The sequence below is a fragment of the Bubalus bubalis genome, chromosome 19, assembly GCF_019923935.1.
Source record: "Bubalus bubalis isolate 160015118507 breed Murrah chromosome 19, NDDB_SH_1, whole genome shotgun sequence".
NCBI lineage: Eukaryota > Metazoa > Chordata > Mammalia > Artiodactyla > Bovidae > Bubalus > Bubalus bubalis.
This window is the reverse complement of record NC_059175.1, coordinates 14,500,979-14,517,133: the sequence shown is the minus strand read 5'-3', so window position 1 is coordinate 14,517,133 and position 16,155 is coordinate 14,500,979. Positions and strand designations below refer to the sequence as shown.

General features: G+C 35.7%; 1 protein-coding gene across 1 annotated transcript in view; it reads right to left on the bottom strand.

Moving 5' to 3' along the window:
- Positions 1 to 70: 70 nt before the first annotated feature.
- Positions 71 to 16,155, bottom strand: part of SREK1IP1 (SREK1 interacting protein 1) — a 41,437-nt gene continuing 25,352 nt past the window's right edge. The window contains exons 4-5 of the mRNA XM_006074133.4: positions 8,445 to 8,517; positions 71 to 6,229 (exon numbers count right to left, since the gene is read on the bottom strand). Coding sequence (XP_006074195.3) covers positions 6,040 to 6,229; positions 8,445 to 8,517 — 263 coding nt within the window. The 3' untranslated portion in view covers positions 71 to 6,039. The remainder of the gene's footprint in view (positions 6,230 to 8,444; positions 8,518 to 16,155) is intronic.

Below are 16,155 nucleotides of genomic sequence, written 5' to 3'. Positions count from 1 at the left end.
AAGAGTGCACTTCAAATACAGTTTGTAATAATACTTTTCAAAAATTTGCCACACACAAAGCCAGACACAGTTGCAGTTTTGATCATTCAGTTAATTTATTAAATATCCACCAGGTTTCCAATAGATTTCCATGTGAGTAAGTTTACTTTTATTTGCTAATTAATGTGTTTCTACATTACATGAAATTATGCTAACATTTCAGGAGAAATTATAGAATTTATCAGTAACACAGATTAGCACACCTATGTCAGTGAGGAACAATGAGAAGTTTATGTCACATTACCAGCATTTCACAAGTTTCTCATTCTTGGAAGCAGTTATTTTTATAAGAGATGGTACTGGATAAGCTGAATCTCAGAGAGGTGGCCTTATGAACGAGAAGTGGCATGTTCTTAAGTCTCTTAGAAATCAACCCATGCCTTTTTTAGAGGATTTGCTGACCACACAATGTATTATTGCCTTTATAAAAACTAACATTCGATAACAAAATATATCATGTATAATCTGCATGATAAATATTTTCTGTATACCAAGGGATAATCATAACAAAAATCCTTCACTGATAAAGTTCCTAAGGAATTTCTAGAATGAAAGTTATAAAGCAAACAAGTTACTTCTCTGGTCCCGCCTAAGTCTACTGCAGTAATACCATTTAGACATCTAGAAATAAAACTACAGTTTCTGCAAATTAAACCTGCTTTAAAAGATTTTTATTCATAAATATGATTTCTATTATAAGAATGGAGACCTGGTCCTATAATGGAATTCAATAGGAAAAAAAAGAATTAATTTTAAGCTGGCCCTGCTAAACATATCCACTGTGGTGTACAAAGTTTCTGTAGTTGGAAGACTAGCCTTTCAAGATGTGCCAAATACACTCTCATCTGTTAGGGTAGGGGGCGGGTAAGGAATGCTTTATTCCTCTCTGGCATGCAAAGCTCAGGGTTACAAACTTTTGATCATCAGCCTGTCAAAATTTCTACCAAGAGTTGGGAATTCTAGCACTGTCCACTAGAGGTTTTTATGTGATGATGGAAATGTTCCTTCTGTATCTGTCTTGTCTGGCAAGGTAGCCACCAGCCATATGTGGCCACCGGGCACTTGAAATGTGGTTAGTGCAACTGAAGAAATACTTTTTCATTTAATTTATCTACATTTCAGCAGCCACATGTGGCTAAGTTGACAGCGTAATTCCAGGTCATTATTGCAACATCCTACTGCCTGTGTTGCATTTCCAACTCAAAAGGAACAGTTTTGCCAATGTTTAAATATTAAAATTGCTTAGAGTGTTTGTGAAGTCTGAAAGTTGAAACATTTCCACTACAAAATGACATTTTATGTGGTTATAAAAGCAAAGAATTTTCATTTATTTTTTGAGAAAGCACATAAAGCGTTTGTGGGTAGTTCTTGATCTCAGATCCAGCTTTGATGGAAAAAAAAAAAAAAATCCCAGACAATTGGCTATCTTGATACACAGTTAATAATAGTTATATTACTAATTAGATGTTGCCTCAGGTGAAAATCTCAGTAGAGAAAGTTAGTTAAGGCACTGGTTAGTCTACTTTTGTTGCTTAAGGCCAAGAGCAGAGGCCATAAAGAATAAGCAGGAAACTTAAAGAGACGGGCAGGGCCATCAAAATTCTCCTGATTCCCCAGACTCTTCCCAACCTTTCGGAAAGGCACGCTGGGGTTGGGCATGCATCATGGGTGGTGCTCTCAGGGAGGCAACCCAATTCTCTGGCACTCTGCAAAATTTTGGAGGAATTAGGAGGAGACAAATGAGGTCTGAAGACCCTGGGCTTTGCAAGTGAAAGTATCATTTAGGGGGCATAAAAAATCCCTACTATTCTTGGATGCCAACTGCCTAGGAAAAATCAAGTCTCAGCACTCGTATCAGCTGGAGTCTGTGGAGCACTCCCTGCTGAGCCAGGGACCCTGAGACAGAGCAACACGGCTCACCGAGTGGACCAACTATGCGTGACACTGTGACTCTGAAGCAGCTGTGCTTCATAATACTCACAATATTGAGACAAAATATTAAAAGAAGGCTTACTGAATTATGATAGTCTGTACATTGAAAAATATATTTTAAATGATTTATTTTGACCAAAAATACTAACATTATGACCGAATATATTCTGTCAGTCAAAAATAACCTAAAATAAAACTAAAAGCAAAGCATTCCAAATTATGTACATATGCATGTAATTCTGGGGATGGGTCTGATAAAGAAGACAGTAGCTTTTCAGAAAACTTAAGTTACTGTAGCTTTTAGAAATAATCAGAACTTAGAAACGAAAGTGGGCCTAGACTAAGACACCAAATAACAGAAAATCAAAATTTCAAATTATTCTTTATGTGGGCTTCTGATGAAAGCAAGTTCATCCTTTAAAACCCGTGAATTGGATTATGAAATGGATGGAACCAAACCCCAATAAAAGTCACTTCTTTTCTTGTTCGCTGTTCAGTCACTAAGTTGTGTCTGACTCTTTGCACCCTAGGGACTGTAGGATTTCTTTTCTTAAAATTCTCTGGTGGGGTCTCTTGCTTACAGATAAAGTCCAAGCTCCCAAACATGGAGCATAAAACCTCTTTCTCTTGTACCCAAGAACCTAGAATGGTGGTCTTGATTCTTACCACCCCTATCCTACAAAAGGCTTGTAATTCTTGACATACACACCCCAGCCTTGTCCATTGTGGGCTTTGTTCACAGTACTCATTCTGTCAGGAATTGCTCTAACTCCCACCCTCATCCTCAATCAAAATGTACTTCAGGCATTACTTTTTCTAGGCTTCTCCAGACTCTTAGGTACTCCTTGAAGTCTTCCAATTACTGCAGTTAATACCTAATGATGAGTTTGCTGATTCCCCTACCAACTAAACTCTGAATTCCTTTCAGGGAAGCAAACGTGTCTTATTAATCTCTGTATCCCTGGTTATTTAACATAGTGTTTGCCATGCTAAGTTCTCAATAAATGTTTACTGAAGAAAGGACTCAATGGCATTTATCTAGACTATTAATGATAACTCATCAATCTAGTTGAAGGTAACCTAAGGCATGTAATTTGAGAGGCTCATAAATACAGATACACAGTTGTTTTACTTACTGATGTTTTAGCCTCAAAGAACCAAAGATGTAAACAGATACGTATTCTGTGACAAACTGGGGATCTCTCTGAGAGGTTTTAGCCAACAGATGATATGGAGAAAAGAAACAGGGAACTGGGTAGGGTGTAGGTCCATCAGCTCAAAAGCAATAGTCTCAAAGTGTTCAGATAATTGGGTTACAGATACAAATCTAAAACTAAATTCTGTCTGCATCTAGTGAAAATGACATACACTGAGTGGTAAGGATGTGAACCAAATGTCAATTATCTGCTTTGAAGTGACATGTGTTTAACAGTTATATTGATAAATTCAACCTTTACCATTACAGAATGCTACCTGCTTATCTGCAGCCATTTCTAAATGAATAACATATTCCTAAATATAATAACTTATATTCCTAAATGAATATAATTTCTAAAATAATATCATTTAAATTTTACTAAAACATTGATAATCATATATATTAAGGATTACAAGGGATCTCAGAGATAATTTGGTACAGTATTTTATAGATGAAAGACATAAAGCCCAGGGAAGGTAAATGACTTTGTTGAAGGTCACATAAGTAGTCAGAATAACTAGGATTTTTGGATTTTTTACTACCAAGTTCAGTTTTCCTTATGCTACATATTGCCTGAGAGGAAATGTCACCAATTTACTCCTACAATATATTAGTGAGATTTTCATCCAATCTTAATAACAATAACAAGATCACTTTAGTAGAAATTATTTTAGTAAAAACAAATGTATTTTATTCAGGTGAGATCTTTCATAAACTATTCTCATACTATGGGAAATTTAATCAAGAACTATTCCAAGATTTTTTTCTGGGAGTAAAAAAATTACACAACATTAAAATCTTTTAATTTGCAAACTCTAGTAGTTCATGAAGGCTGAATTTTATACAACTCTCCTGAGCCACTGAGTATACCGCCATTCAAAAAACAAACCTGACAAGCCAATTTATTGTCTCTACAATTAACAAAAATAAAACTTACAAATAACTGGACTAACTCTGTGTCACTACAATAATCACTTTTAACCACGTTACATACTCAGTACAATGAGACCATCTATTTGCATGTAGCACTTTCTAATCATCTTTTTAAAGTTGGAATTTTTTTTTTTTTTTACTTTTTTTATCCTGATAACCAAAGGACTGTATTTTCATAAAGTACTGTTTTTAAAAATAAACTACAGCAAAGGCAAAACAAACCCTTGAAAACCTAACAGCTCTGTGTTTCTCTCCAAATAACTGACTAACACATTTAAACAAGTGGAGGTCTTTTAAAGGAGGCCACCGGGCTAAGCTGGGTTATAGAAAAGCTACAAGTATGACAGCATCCATGGCTGCAATGCTAGAGCAGGGATGTGGACGTAGCTTCCCTAGAGTCTGCGCCTGGTAAGCACTGCTCAGAGGAGCTATGAGGCTCTCCCAGTCTTACTGAGCTCATGCAGGCTAGGGCTGCTGGGTGAAGGGAGAATCGGCACACCTTTCCAGGCTGGGAGGTTACCTGATTTCATCATTATGAATACAGCTACAGCTACGTATGTAGGCTAAGAATTTGTAACTGCACCCACAGTGAGGTACCCGGCAATCTTTGGTGCTATGCCATGATAACTAGCTGACGTTCGATGCTGCTACAATGAAAAGTATTTAACTTATAGGACGTAAGGGATATTGGAGTATTTAGCAAAGTAAGTAACACTGATCATTGTGAAATTAAAAAAAAAATATAGAAACATTTATACCTACTACTATGTGTCTGACAATGCTGACTCATACAAAATTTTCATTATTATATAAAGGCTTTCATGATGTAACTCCCTGGCTCTTAAATTTTAAAAAGTACAGAATAAAATTCTTAATCCTAAATTTTTGTCACTGCTCCTGAGATTTATGACTGAAGTAAGAGAAACACCCCAAACTGGTCATATTATGAAATCATAAATTCAATGGAAACCTGCTTCAAAACTACAAATTATTTCAGACAAATAAATATATATGTTCACATTTATAAAAAATTTCCACATTACTCATAGAAACAAGCTTCATAAAATTTATATACTGAATACAATAAAAATCAGTTCTAATGAAGATTTAGCTGTTGTCCTTCTAAATAAAAAACTCTGTGTTTGAGGTATCTCTTTAAGACATGCCAATATGGCACATTTGTAAAACAACCCAGGAGTCTGTCCTAAAAATCCTGCCCAACACAGCATCATCTCTACCAGACTTACAAATAGGTTGAACTAGACTTGTCTTTTTAAACAAGGAAGAAATATTTTGTTACAAAAATGAAGGAGGCAGGTACTAGAAACTTTGCATCTCAGAAAACAGTGAAATTTTGTTATAAATATTTTCATTATCATATTCCTGCTGACACCATTCATTTAAAAAGTTCTAGTCAAGACCAATAGAGCAGCTTCATCTCCTATGACATCCAAAAAAAAAAAAAAATCTAAGTGAAGAATTTCATTATCTTAATAGTAATATATTATCACAGGATATAAAGCTTTTAAAATTTTCAGCGTCAAGCCTACCTCACTTTATCACTGGAAGATGGACACTTAATCCAGCAATATTCATTTACTGCTAGGTAGATTGCCTGTGTTGACTGTAGTAAAGCAATTTACAATCAGCTTATGAAGTAATAACATTAACAAAGAAAGGAATACCAAAAATGATGAGTTTTGTTGCACAGATATCCATACTTGGGGCATGGCTATCAAGTAATAAGACTGATTCAATACTCTATAATCATAGCACATTAAAATATTGTCAGACAATAATGGTCCTATATATGAAAAAATGTCTATATGGAAATGGCTGTGATTTATTGCAAAGCATAATTATATGGAAAATTTCAAAGAATGTCAAATAATTTTCAAAAGTAAATTTTTAAATTTAATAGCTCAGGCCAGTCTCAGTTACTTTTTGGATATTTCAGAACTGTTAGTGGCAGAGGAATGCTTTTCCTTTTTTCTCTTCTTTTTGTCCTTTTTGTGATGCTTCCCCTTTTTTGACTTACTCTTTTTCTCCTTTTTCTTTTCTTTCTTCTGGTATTTTTGCTTCTTTTGTTTTGAAGTGTCCTCTTCAGTGGAACTAGATGAATAAGACCTACGGGTAATAATACATACTGACTGATAACTGTATTTATGGCTGATGGGTGCATTTAAATGGAATCCAGACTGCTTTGAATCCTTCTTGGAACAAGGTGAGAGTATAAAGAAACTCAAATGAAATGTGCCTTTTATATCTGTATGCTCTTAAAATACTGTAATCAGAATTTTTGCCACTTAGCCAGAGAAACTAACAAAATAAATATCTCTATTCTGCTCAATTCCAGTTATGAGTTTTAAATTCAGCAAGGATGAAATAATTTTTCTGTGATTTTCAGTTTCTCATCCTGTGTACCTTCAGTGTACCCTTCAAAGTCTTTCTTATAAGGCAAAGAAAGTGGCATTTTATACACTCTCATTATATACACAATTCACTGTATATACAATAACTTGTTCGTTTATTCTCTTAAAAGAGCCACAAAGAATGCAAAAATATAAAAAGAGCTATAATTGTACCTCCATATAAATATATGAAAGCTGAAAATCGGCAAAATAAAAGCACTTCTGTTATTTCTTTTTTATTTTTCAAGTTAAAGTACTTGATTCTTTTATATACAGAGTGATACAGATGAACAGTTGCATTTCATAATAATTTTCAGTAGCTACAAAAGGATAATTTTAAATGTATAATCTAAATAAATGAGAATGAGTTACCCAAACCTCAAATAAGTAGAACAAAACAGAAACTGAGTTAATTTATAATAAAAAAGGTATCCCAGAGTTAGATGAGTGATCTAAACATGGGAAGTTAAAACTCAAACTAAGAAAATCTGACAGACACACAGGAGAAGGAAAAGTAAAGCCAGGAGACCACAAGGTTGCGTCTGTACAGAGTCTCGCTGTGCGAATTCCTTGACTGCCTCCCTTGATTAGGGGCCCTGAGTCTCCTGGGTTTCTGTAACAGTGTGTTCCTTCCTTTTCCTTGTTTACCCTCTCAGACTCTGGCTCTCTCCTGAGCCTAGTTTCTCATGTATTCTCTTGCACTCTCTTCAGTTCTGTTTTTCTCAACTCTTGTCTGCTTTCCTGTTTTCAAGAACTTCTTGACCTCTATGTTCTGACCAGAGCTGCTTCTCTGCCTATACTTTTTTCTTTGCCTTTTTGGACTTGGATTCTCTTTTTTAAGGCAGAAGGTTAAACTTTAGCATAGCAACTACATTAAGTGGCATTATCTTTGCTAAAACTGTACTTAGAAAAGTTCTTTTAATTCTGGGCTTTGTCTGAATGAGGACTGTGAAGCCCAAGGTAAATAATATGTTACTCTAAACTCAGTATATGAAAATTTGGAAGAAAATAGAAAATCTCACTTTTGCTACAAGGAATCCATTATGTTGTAGTAGCGCAAATAACAAAACAATACACTAATCAGACTACGTGATACACTGAGCTCTACCTTCCTTTATTAGTTCTTACAAACATTGTTATTTAACTCTCAACACCTGAAAGTGAGTTAACTTCCAATATGTATACTAGCCGAGGTGTTAGAGTTTATATAGTTCATACTTCACAAAAACTACAGAGACAATACCTGACATGCAGAACCTACTCTGTCAGACAACTAAGGTCCAAGCTAGATATTACTACCTGCTAAATACCTTAAATAGTGCCTATGTACATGCTTATTCTGGTATAAATGAAAGTGCACTCATGAACCAAGGAAGAAGTTGCCTCTTAAGTCTTTGGATCAATTTCTGTAACCAGTTGCTGTCAAAAGAGTTGACAGTAAAAAAAAAAATCATAGGTAGTTGAGAATTCTGAAAGACCTGAAGGAATTTTTTGCATGACAAATAGGTACACAAATCCAATTAATCAATTAATTAGTTTCATTAATTAATGATATTCTGAGAATACTGATATTTAAGCCCCAACTTCATATATATGAGGACAAAATGTGTATGTGAAGAATTTCAACATATGTCCAAATTAAAACTTGACTAATGTTCCATAATTTAAAAATTCTAGAACACAAATAGAATACATAAAAGAAGCAGTGGGGCTGTTATTTATTTATATCTTAATTTGTTCCAAAAAAGAAAATTTAAGGTATTTGAGTGCTGACTCTATTTTTGAATCCTGACATGAAGGATTTTGTTATTTTACTGAAACAACCGAATTCTCTTTAATATTAAATTAACAAGACTGTGATGTGAAAAATAAAATTTTTTAATCCATCCTATATTCAGTCCTATTTAAAAAAAAAAATGTTTAAAAAATACCTCTTCCTTTTTTTTTTCAACTTGATTTTCTCTCTGCTTTTTGCTTTTTTCTTTTCCTCTTCTTCATTAATTCCTGTGTGTTGAGGGAAAAGAATCAGGTCACCATCAGTTCATATATTATTGTGGTATGTAAGCATTTTTTTAAAAAAATTGGAGTATAGCTGCTTTACAGTGTGGTACAACAAAGTGAATTAGCTATATGTACACATACCTTGCCTTCCTCTCACCACCCCTCATCCCACCCTACCCACTGAGGCCACCACAGAACACCGAGGTTGAGCACCCTGCACCGTGCCACAGCTCCCATTAGCTATCTGTTTTACACATGGCAGTGCACATTCGGCAATTTCAATCTTCCAATTTGCCCCATGCTCTCCTCTTCCCTGTGTGCCCATGTCTGTTCTCCACATCTGTGTCTACTGTTGCCCTGTAAATAGGTTCATCCATACCATTTTTCTAGATTCCATATATATCCATTAATATATGATATTAATATTTTATACATTTAAAAATTTGGTTGTTGGTTGGTGAATTTCACTGGTCAGGATCTGCACTTTTCTTGTAACAATGTCCCCTTTCTTGATTATTTTTACTCATTAAAAATCTAATAAAAACACTATACCTTTAATATAAATTTCAAATCAACTATGTATATTTACTAAAAACTTCAAGTATTTCATTTCTAATACCTAATCTAGGTTGACAGTTTGGTGGGTACTATTTCAGGCCTTATGAAATGAAACAACACAATCATGTATAACTTAAAAAAATTTTCCTTTTCAAGCAAAATTAGGATCACGAAATCCTAGGGTAATGGGACAATAACAATTAATATTTATGTTGTCAGTATCTAGGAAGGAGAGAATACACACTATTCTCTAGCTTGATTTTTAAATACACAATTTGGTGTGTATTCTTCTAGCCTTTCTCTATACATAACTAAATATAAACATACATTCACATATAAAAATAAAGTTATGTGTAAGTCTCAAGTTTTTTCTCATCTGAAAAATGTAACATACAATATTTTTCAACTTACTTATTTCACTTAACACTTTTAAAAATATTCATTTATTCTAGCACTATTTGCTGAAAAGACTTTTTCTACATAGAATTGCCTTTTCACCTTTGTAAAAAATCAGTTGAATTGCTTCTAGGAAGATGAAGTAGACATATTTTTCCTATTCCTCTCATTAAGTATAACTACACATCCCAGACATAACAAAAACAAGCATAAGAAGACTCTGAAAGGTGAAAAGGCAGACACTAGCTAGGGTTCTCGTATAATCTAGAAAACGACCCAGTACTGAGTTCCCTGAAATATCTTTTTACTTTATACAGTACAGCCTTAAGATCTGGCAACCTGGCAATGTCAACAGGTGGAGACAAAAATGCCCCAACAAGAATCTGCTCTTTCTAGTCGAAGGACCAGAAAAGAGACAGCATAGTGACAAGAAGTTTTTAGATAATAATTGCCATTCTCCAGCCAAACACCACAGAAAAAAATGTTGCACCACCCACATCATCAAAGACTGAGTGGAGAACACAGACTTCCTCCCTTGTGAGGCTGTGGTACCAAACATTTAAAGGGTTAATACAAATTTTATATAATCTTATCTAACAAACAGAAGAGAATGAAACCCTTCTCAATATTCTACAAAGCTAATGTTACTCTGATACCAAAATCATATTAAAATAGTACAAAATTAGAAAACAAGACTAACATCTCTCATGAACATGGATGCAAATAACTGTTAACAAAACATTAGCAAAGAGACTTCAGTATTTAATATTTTTAAAAAATTATACACCATGACAAAATGTCACTTATTCAAGGTATGCTAGGCTGACTAAATATTCAAAAATCAATTAATGTAATCGACTGTAGTAATTCTGAAAGAGATGGGAATACCAGACCATCCGACCTGCCTCTTGAGAAACCTGTATATAGGTCAGGAAGCAACAGTTAGAACTGGACATGAAACAACAAACTGGTTCCAAATAGGAAAAGGAGTACCTCAAGGCTGTATATTGTCACCCTGCTTATTTAACTTCTATGCAGAGTACATCATGAGAAACGCTGGACTGGAAGAAGCACAAGCTGGAATCAAGATTGCCAGGAGAAATATCAATGACTTCAGATATGCAGATGACACTACCCTTATGGCAGAAAGTGAAGAGGAACTAAAAAGCCTCTTGATGAAAGTGAAAGTGGAGAGTGAAAAAGTTGGCTTAAAGCTCAACATTCAGAAAACTAAGATCATGGCATCTGGTCCCATAACTTCATGGGAAATAGATGGGGAAACAGTGGAAACAGAGTCAGACTTTATTTTTGGGGGCTCCAAAATCACTGCAGATGGTGATTGCAGCCATGAAATTAAAAGACGCTTACTCCTTGGAAGGAAAGTTATGACCAACCTAGACAGCATATTAAAAAGCAGAGATAATATTTTGCCAACAAAGGTCCATCTAGTCAAGGCTATGGTTTTTCCAGTGGTCATGTATGGATGTTGAGAGCTGGGCTGTGAAGAAAGCTGAGCGCCAAAGAATTGATGCTTTTGAACTGTGGTGTTGGAGAAGAATCTTACAAGTCCCTTGGACTGCAAGGAGATCCAATCAGTCCATCCTAAAGGAGACCAGTTCTGGGTGTTCATTGGAAGGACTGATGGTGAGGCTGAAACTCCAATACTTTGGCCCCCTCATGTGAAGAGCTGACTCAGTGGAAAAGACCCTGATGCTGAGAGGGACTGGGGGCAGGAGGAGAAGGGGATGACAGAGGATGAGATGGCTGGATGGCATCACCAACTCAATGCACATGAGTTTGGGTGAACTCCAGGAGCTGGTGATGGATAGGGAGGCCTGGCATGCTGTGATTCATGGGGTCGCAAAGAGTCAGACATGGCTGAGCGACTGAACTGAACTGTATTAACGGGTTAAAGAAAAACTGTAGGATCCTATCAACTGATACAGAAAATGCATATGGCAAAATCTGACACCCATTCATGATAAAAATTCTTTCAAAGTAGGAATGGAGGGACACTTCCTCAACTTGATATAGAGTGGCTACAAAAAACTGACAGCTAACTGCTAAGGTCTGAATATTTCTGTCCCCTAGGGTTGGAATCCAGCTAATAATTCATCTTCACTGCTCTTTCTCAATATAGTACTCTAAGTTCTAGCCACAACAATAAGTCAAGAAAGGGAAATAAAAGGCTTACAAATCAAAATGGAAGAAGTAAAACTGTTTTGATATGCAGATGACATGATGGTTTACATAGAAAATTACAAGGAATCTACCAAAAACTCCTAGAAATAATCAGTGAGTTCAACAAGGATAAAAGATAAACATACACAAATAAACTGCATTTCTATATACTTGTAATGGACATGCAGACAATGGAAAAAAACATCATTTACAATTTTTCAAAAAAGAAATATTTATAGATATAAATCTAATAAAATATGTAGGATTTATATGCTGAAAATTAAACAGTGATAAGAAAAGAAATCAAAGATCTAAATAATTATAGAGACATATTATATTTGTGGGTTGGAATTCTCAACATAGTAAAGGTGTCAATTTTCCCCAAATTGATAAACATGCTTAATGCAATGAGTATCAAAATCCCAGCAAGATTCTTTGCAGATATAAACATTATTCCAAAATTTTTATGGAAAGGAAAAGAAACTAGAATAGTTGAAATAATTTTGAAAAAGAAGAATAAAGTAGAAAAACTCAGTCCCTCCATCTTTAGCTACATTAATCAAGAATGGGTGGAGGGATAGACATACAGATCAATGGAGCATTACAGACAATCCAGAAACAAATCCACACAAATATCATCAACTATTTTTGGCAAAAGCAATTCAATGAAGGAAAGGCAGCCTTTCAATGAACAGTGCTGGAACAATTGTTCATTATTAAACAAAATACTAAGTGCTCTAAGTTTCATATCTTATATAATAATCAACTCAAATGGATGAAGGACTTAATGTAAAATATAAAACTATAAAAACTTTAGAAAAAAGTAAAGGAGAACAAGAGATAAGTAAAAAGTTACACTTGAAAGCAAAGCATAATCTACGAGGAAAAATTAATAAATTGGACTTTATAAAAATTAAAATCAATTGCTCAGTGAAACACCTATTAAGAAGATGAAAAGACAAGCTACATATTGGGATAAAATATGTGTAAACCAGGCATCTAACAAAGGACTGATATAAGTACACTAAAAACTACTTGCTTTCTCCTGGCTATTTTAATTATATTATATCATTAAAAAAAAACCAAAACTTAAAATATTCAAGAGAGTTAGTATAAGATCTTCTCTAGCTCTAAGGACTAAGGAAGAATTCAAGGAGCCCCTAGGATTACTTAAAGGATGCAGGTCAAGGATGCAGTCAGTCACTCACACTGAGAACTTACCCTTTCAGAGATTTTGAACATCATCATCAAATTATCAATGGAACTAACAACCACAGACTCTACACTCCCTTCCTCTGTGTGCTTCAGACCCCAATCTATGGTTTATTTGGGTAGGGGTTACTGGGATTCCTTTGCACTGTTCACTTAAGAAGGCTTTCTTATCTCTCCTTGCTATTCTCTGGAACTCTGCATTCAGTTGTGTATATCTTTGCCTTTCACCTTTGCCTTTCATTTCTCTTCTTTTCTCAGCTATTTGTAAGTCCTCCTCAGACAACCACTTTGACTTCTTGCATTTCTCTTTCTTGGGAATGGTTTTGGTCACCACCTCCCGTACAGCCTTATGAACCTCTGTCCATATTTCTTCAGGCACTCCGTCTACCAGACCTAATCCCTTCAATCTATTTGTCACCTCCAGTGTATAATTGTAAGGGATTTGATGTTTGTCATATCTGAATGGTCTAGTGGGTTCCCCTACTTTCTTCAATTTAAGTCTGAATTTTTTAATCAGGAGCTTGTGATCTGAGCCATAGTCAGCTCCAGGTCTTATTTCTGCTGACTGTATAGAGCTTCTCTGCCTTAGGCTGCAAAGAAAATAATCAATATAATCGATCTGATTTTGGTAATGACCATCTGGTGATGTCCATGTGTAGAGTTGTCTCTTGTGTTGTTGGAAGAGGGTGTCTGCTATGACAAGTATGTTCTCTTGGCAAAACTCTGTTAGTCTTTGCCCTGTTCCATTTTGTACTCCAAGGCCAGATCTGCCTGTTACTCCAGATATCTCTCGACTTCCTACTTTTGTATTCCAATCCACTATGCTAAAAAGGAGATCTTTTTTTTGGTGTATATTGTCACTCTGCTTATTTAACTTGCATGCAGAATACATCATGTGAAATGCAGGGCTGGATGACTCACAAGTTGGAATCAAGATTGCTGGGAGAAACATCAAACCTCAGATATGCAGATGATACCACTAATGGCAGAAAGCAAAGAGGAACTAGAGCGCCTCTTGATGAGAGTGAAAGAAGACAGTGAAAACTCAACATTCAAAAAACTAAGATCATGACTTCATGGCAAACAGATTGGAAAAGGTGGAAAAAATGGATTTTGTTTTCTTGGGCTCCAAAATCACTGCAGATAGTGACTGCAGCCATGAAATTAAAAGAGGCTTGCTCCTCAGAAGAAAAGCCATGACAAACCTAGACACCATATTAAAAATCAGAGATATCACTTTGCTGACAAAGGTCCATATAGTCAAAATTATGGTTTTTCCAGCAGTCATGTATGGATGTGAGACCTGGACCATGAAGAAGGTTGAGCACCAAAGAACTGATGCTTTCGAAACGTGGTGTTGGAGAAAACTCTTGAGAGTCCCCTGGACAGCAGGAAATCAAACCAGTCAGTCTTAAAGGAAATCAACCTTGAATATTCATTGGAAGGGCTGAAGCTGAAGCTCCAATACTTTGGCCCCATCATAAGAAGAGCTGACTCATTGGAAAAGACCCTGATGCTGGGAAAGATTGAGGAGGGCAAAAGGAGACGGGAGTGGCAGAGAATTAGATGGTTAGATAACATCAGTGATTCAATGGACATTAGTTTGGGCAAACTCTAGGAGGTACTGAAAGACAGGGAAGCCTGGCGTCCTGCAGTCCATGGGAGAGCAAAGAGTCAGATGTGACTTAACGATTGAAGAACAACACTGGGACTCCATCTGGTGATCATGAAATAAATATGGGTCCCTTTGTGTGTGTGTTAGTCGCTTGGTTGTAACCAACTAGCTCTTTGTGATCCCATGGACTGTAGTGCACCAAGTTCTTCTGTTCATGGCATTCTCCAGGAAAGGATACAGGCGTGGGTAGCCACTCCCTTCTCCAGGGGATCTTCTTGACCTGGGGATCGAACCTGGGCCTGCCGCACTGCAGGCAGATTCTTTACCATCTGAGCCAGAAAGCTGATTTGCTAATAATGAAGCTTCATCAACTACTCTCTGTCCTGGAGGCTATTATATGCTACTTCCTCCCCTTTCTCCCAGAGTGGATCTGTCCCTGGTCTTCTGATTGAAAAATCACCTCTAGAACAAACCACTATTCATGATGGGAGTGTAGTTTATCCTTCAAGATTGATGTGATAAAGGACAAAAAGGTCAAGAAAAAACAGACTGGATGACATCTAAGGTAGGAGAGCAGCACATTGTAATGAAAATACTACAGGACAAGTAGGCAAGAAACCTGGATCATGGCAAGAAATGTTGGCTCTACTGTGACCGGTGAGTGACTTTGGAAAGTCACCTGTTTTCATTTTCTGTTCTACAAAACTAGGTTTTTAAATTATTTGTTCTAAAGATTCTTCCTAATTCTAAACTCTTATGCATTTGTCTTTCTTAAAATGGGGCAGTACAGCTGAAAGGGGTAGAAAGTATCCCTGTGGGATTAATGATCTTAGGCTTTCTCTCCTAGAATCTTCTGTTGTGCTCCTATGTGGGCTTGGCTACTCTCCATTTTGGTGCAGCCGTCCTTCTGGAATATCTCCTTACCAGCATGCTACAAATTTCCCTTCTTATCTTTTCTAGTCCCTACATTCCTGTCTTCCTTTATTCAGTGTATTCCCTTACATTGGTAGAACACTTATTCCAGAGGTTTTCTGAGAAAAAGTGACAAGTAAATTGTTTTTTGAGACTCGAATGTCTGACAATATCTTTACTGTACTTCCACATTTGATTAATAATATGGTTGGGTATATCATCCTAACTTGGATATAACTTTTCTTCAACAATTAAAAGCATGATCCACATTCTACTAGCTTCCAATATTGGTTAGAGATGTACACAACTATTCTAACTCCTGATTCTTCACCTATGACCTGCCTTATTCTCAACTCTGGAAGTCTGGATTATATCTTTGGGTTTCTAGCATACATTAAGTTTCATTATAGTGTACCTTTGTGTGGGATATTTTAAACATTGTGCCTGGCACTTGTTAAACCTTTTCATCTGGAAATTATTTCTTCTCTTTCTGGGATTCATTTGAATGAAGTATTTTCAAGAATGACCCTTCAATTGTTCTATCTTCATTCTCTCACTTTGGCCTTCTTTGTTTTTTCCAACTTTACTTCCAACTTTATCAAGTTTTCCATATCTGTTTAATTTTTAATTTTCAAAAGCCCCTTTGTAGGTTTTATTCATATTCATGTGTGCTATATCTTTTCTATGAAACTAAATATTTATTATTTCTGCTAAGTTTTCTCCCTCTACAGACTGTGTATTTCTCAAGTTGATTTTTTGTTTGTGTT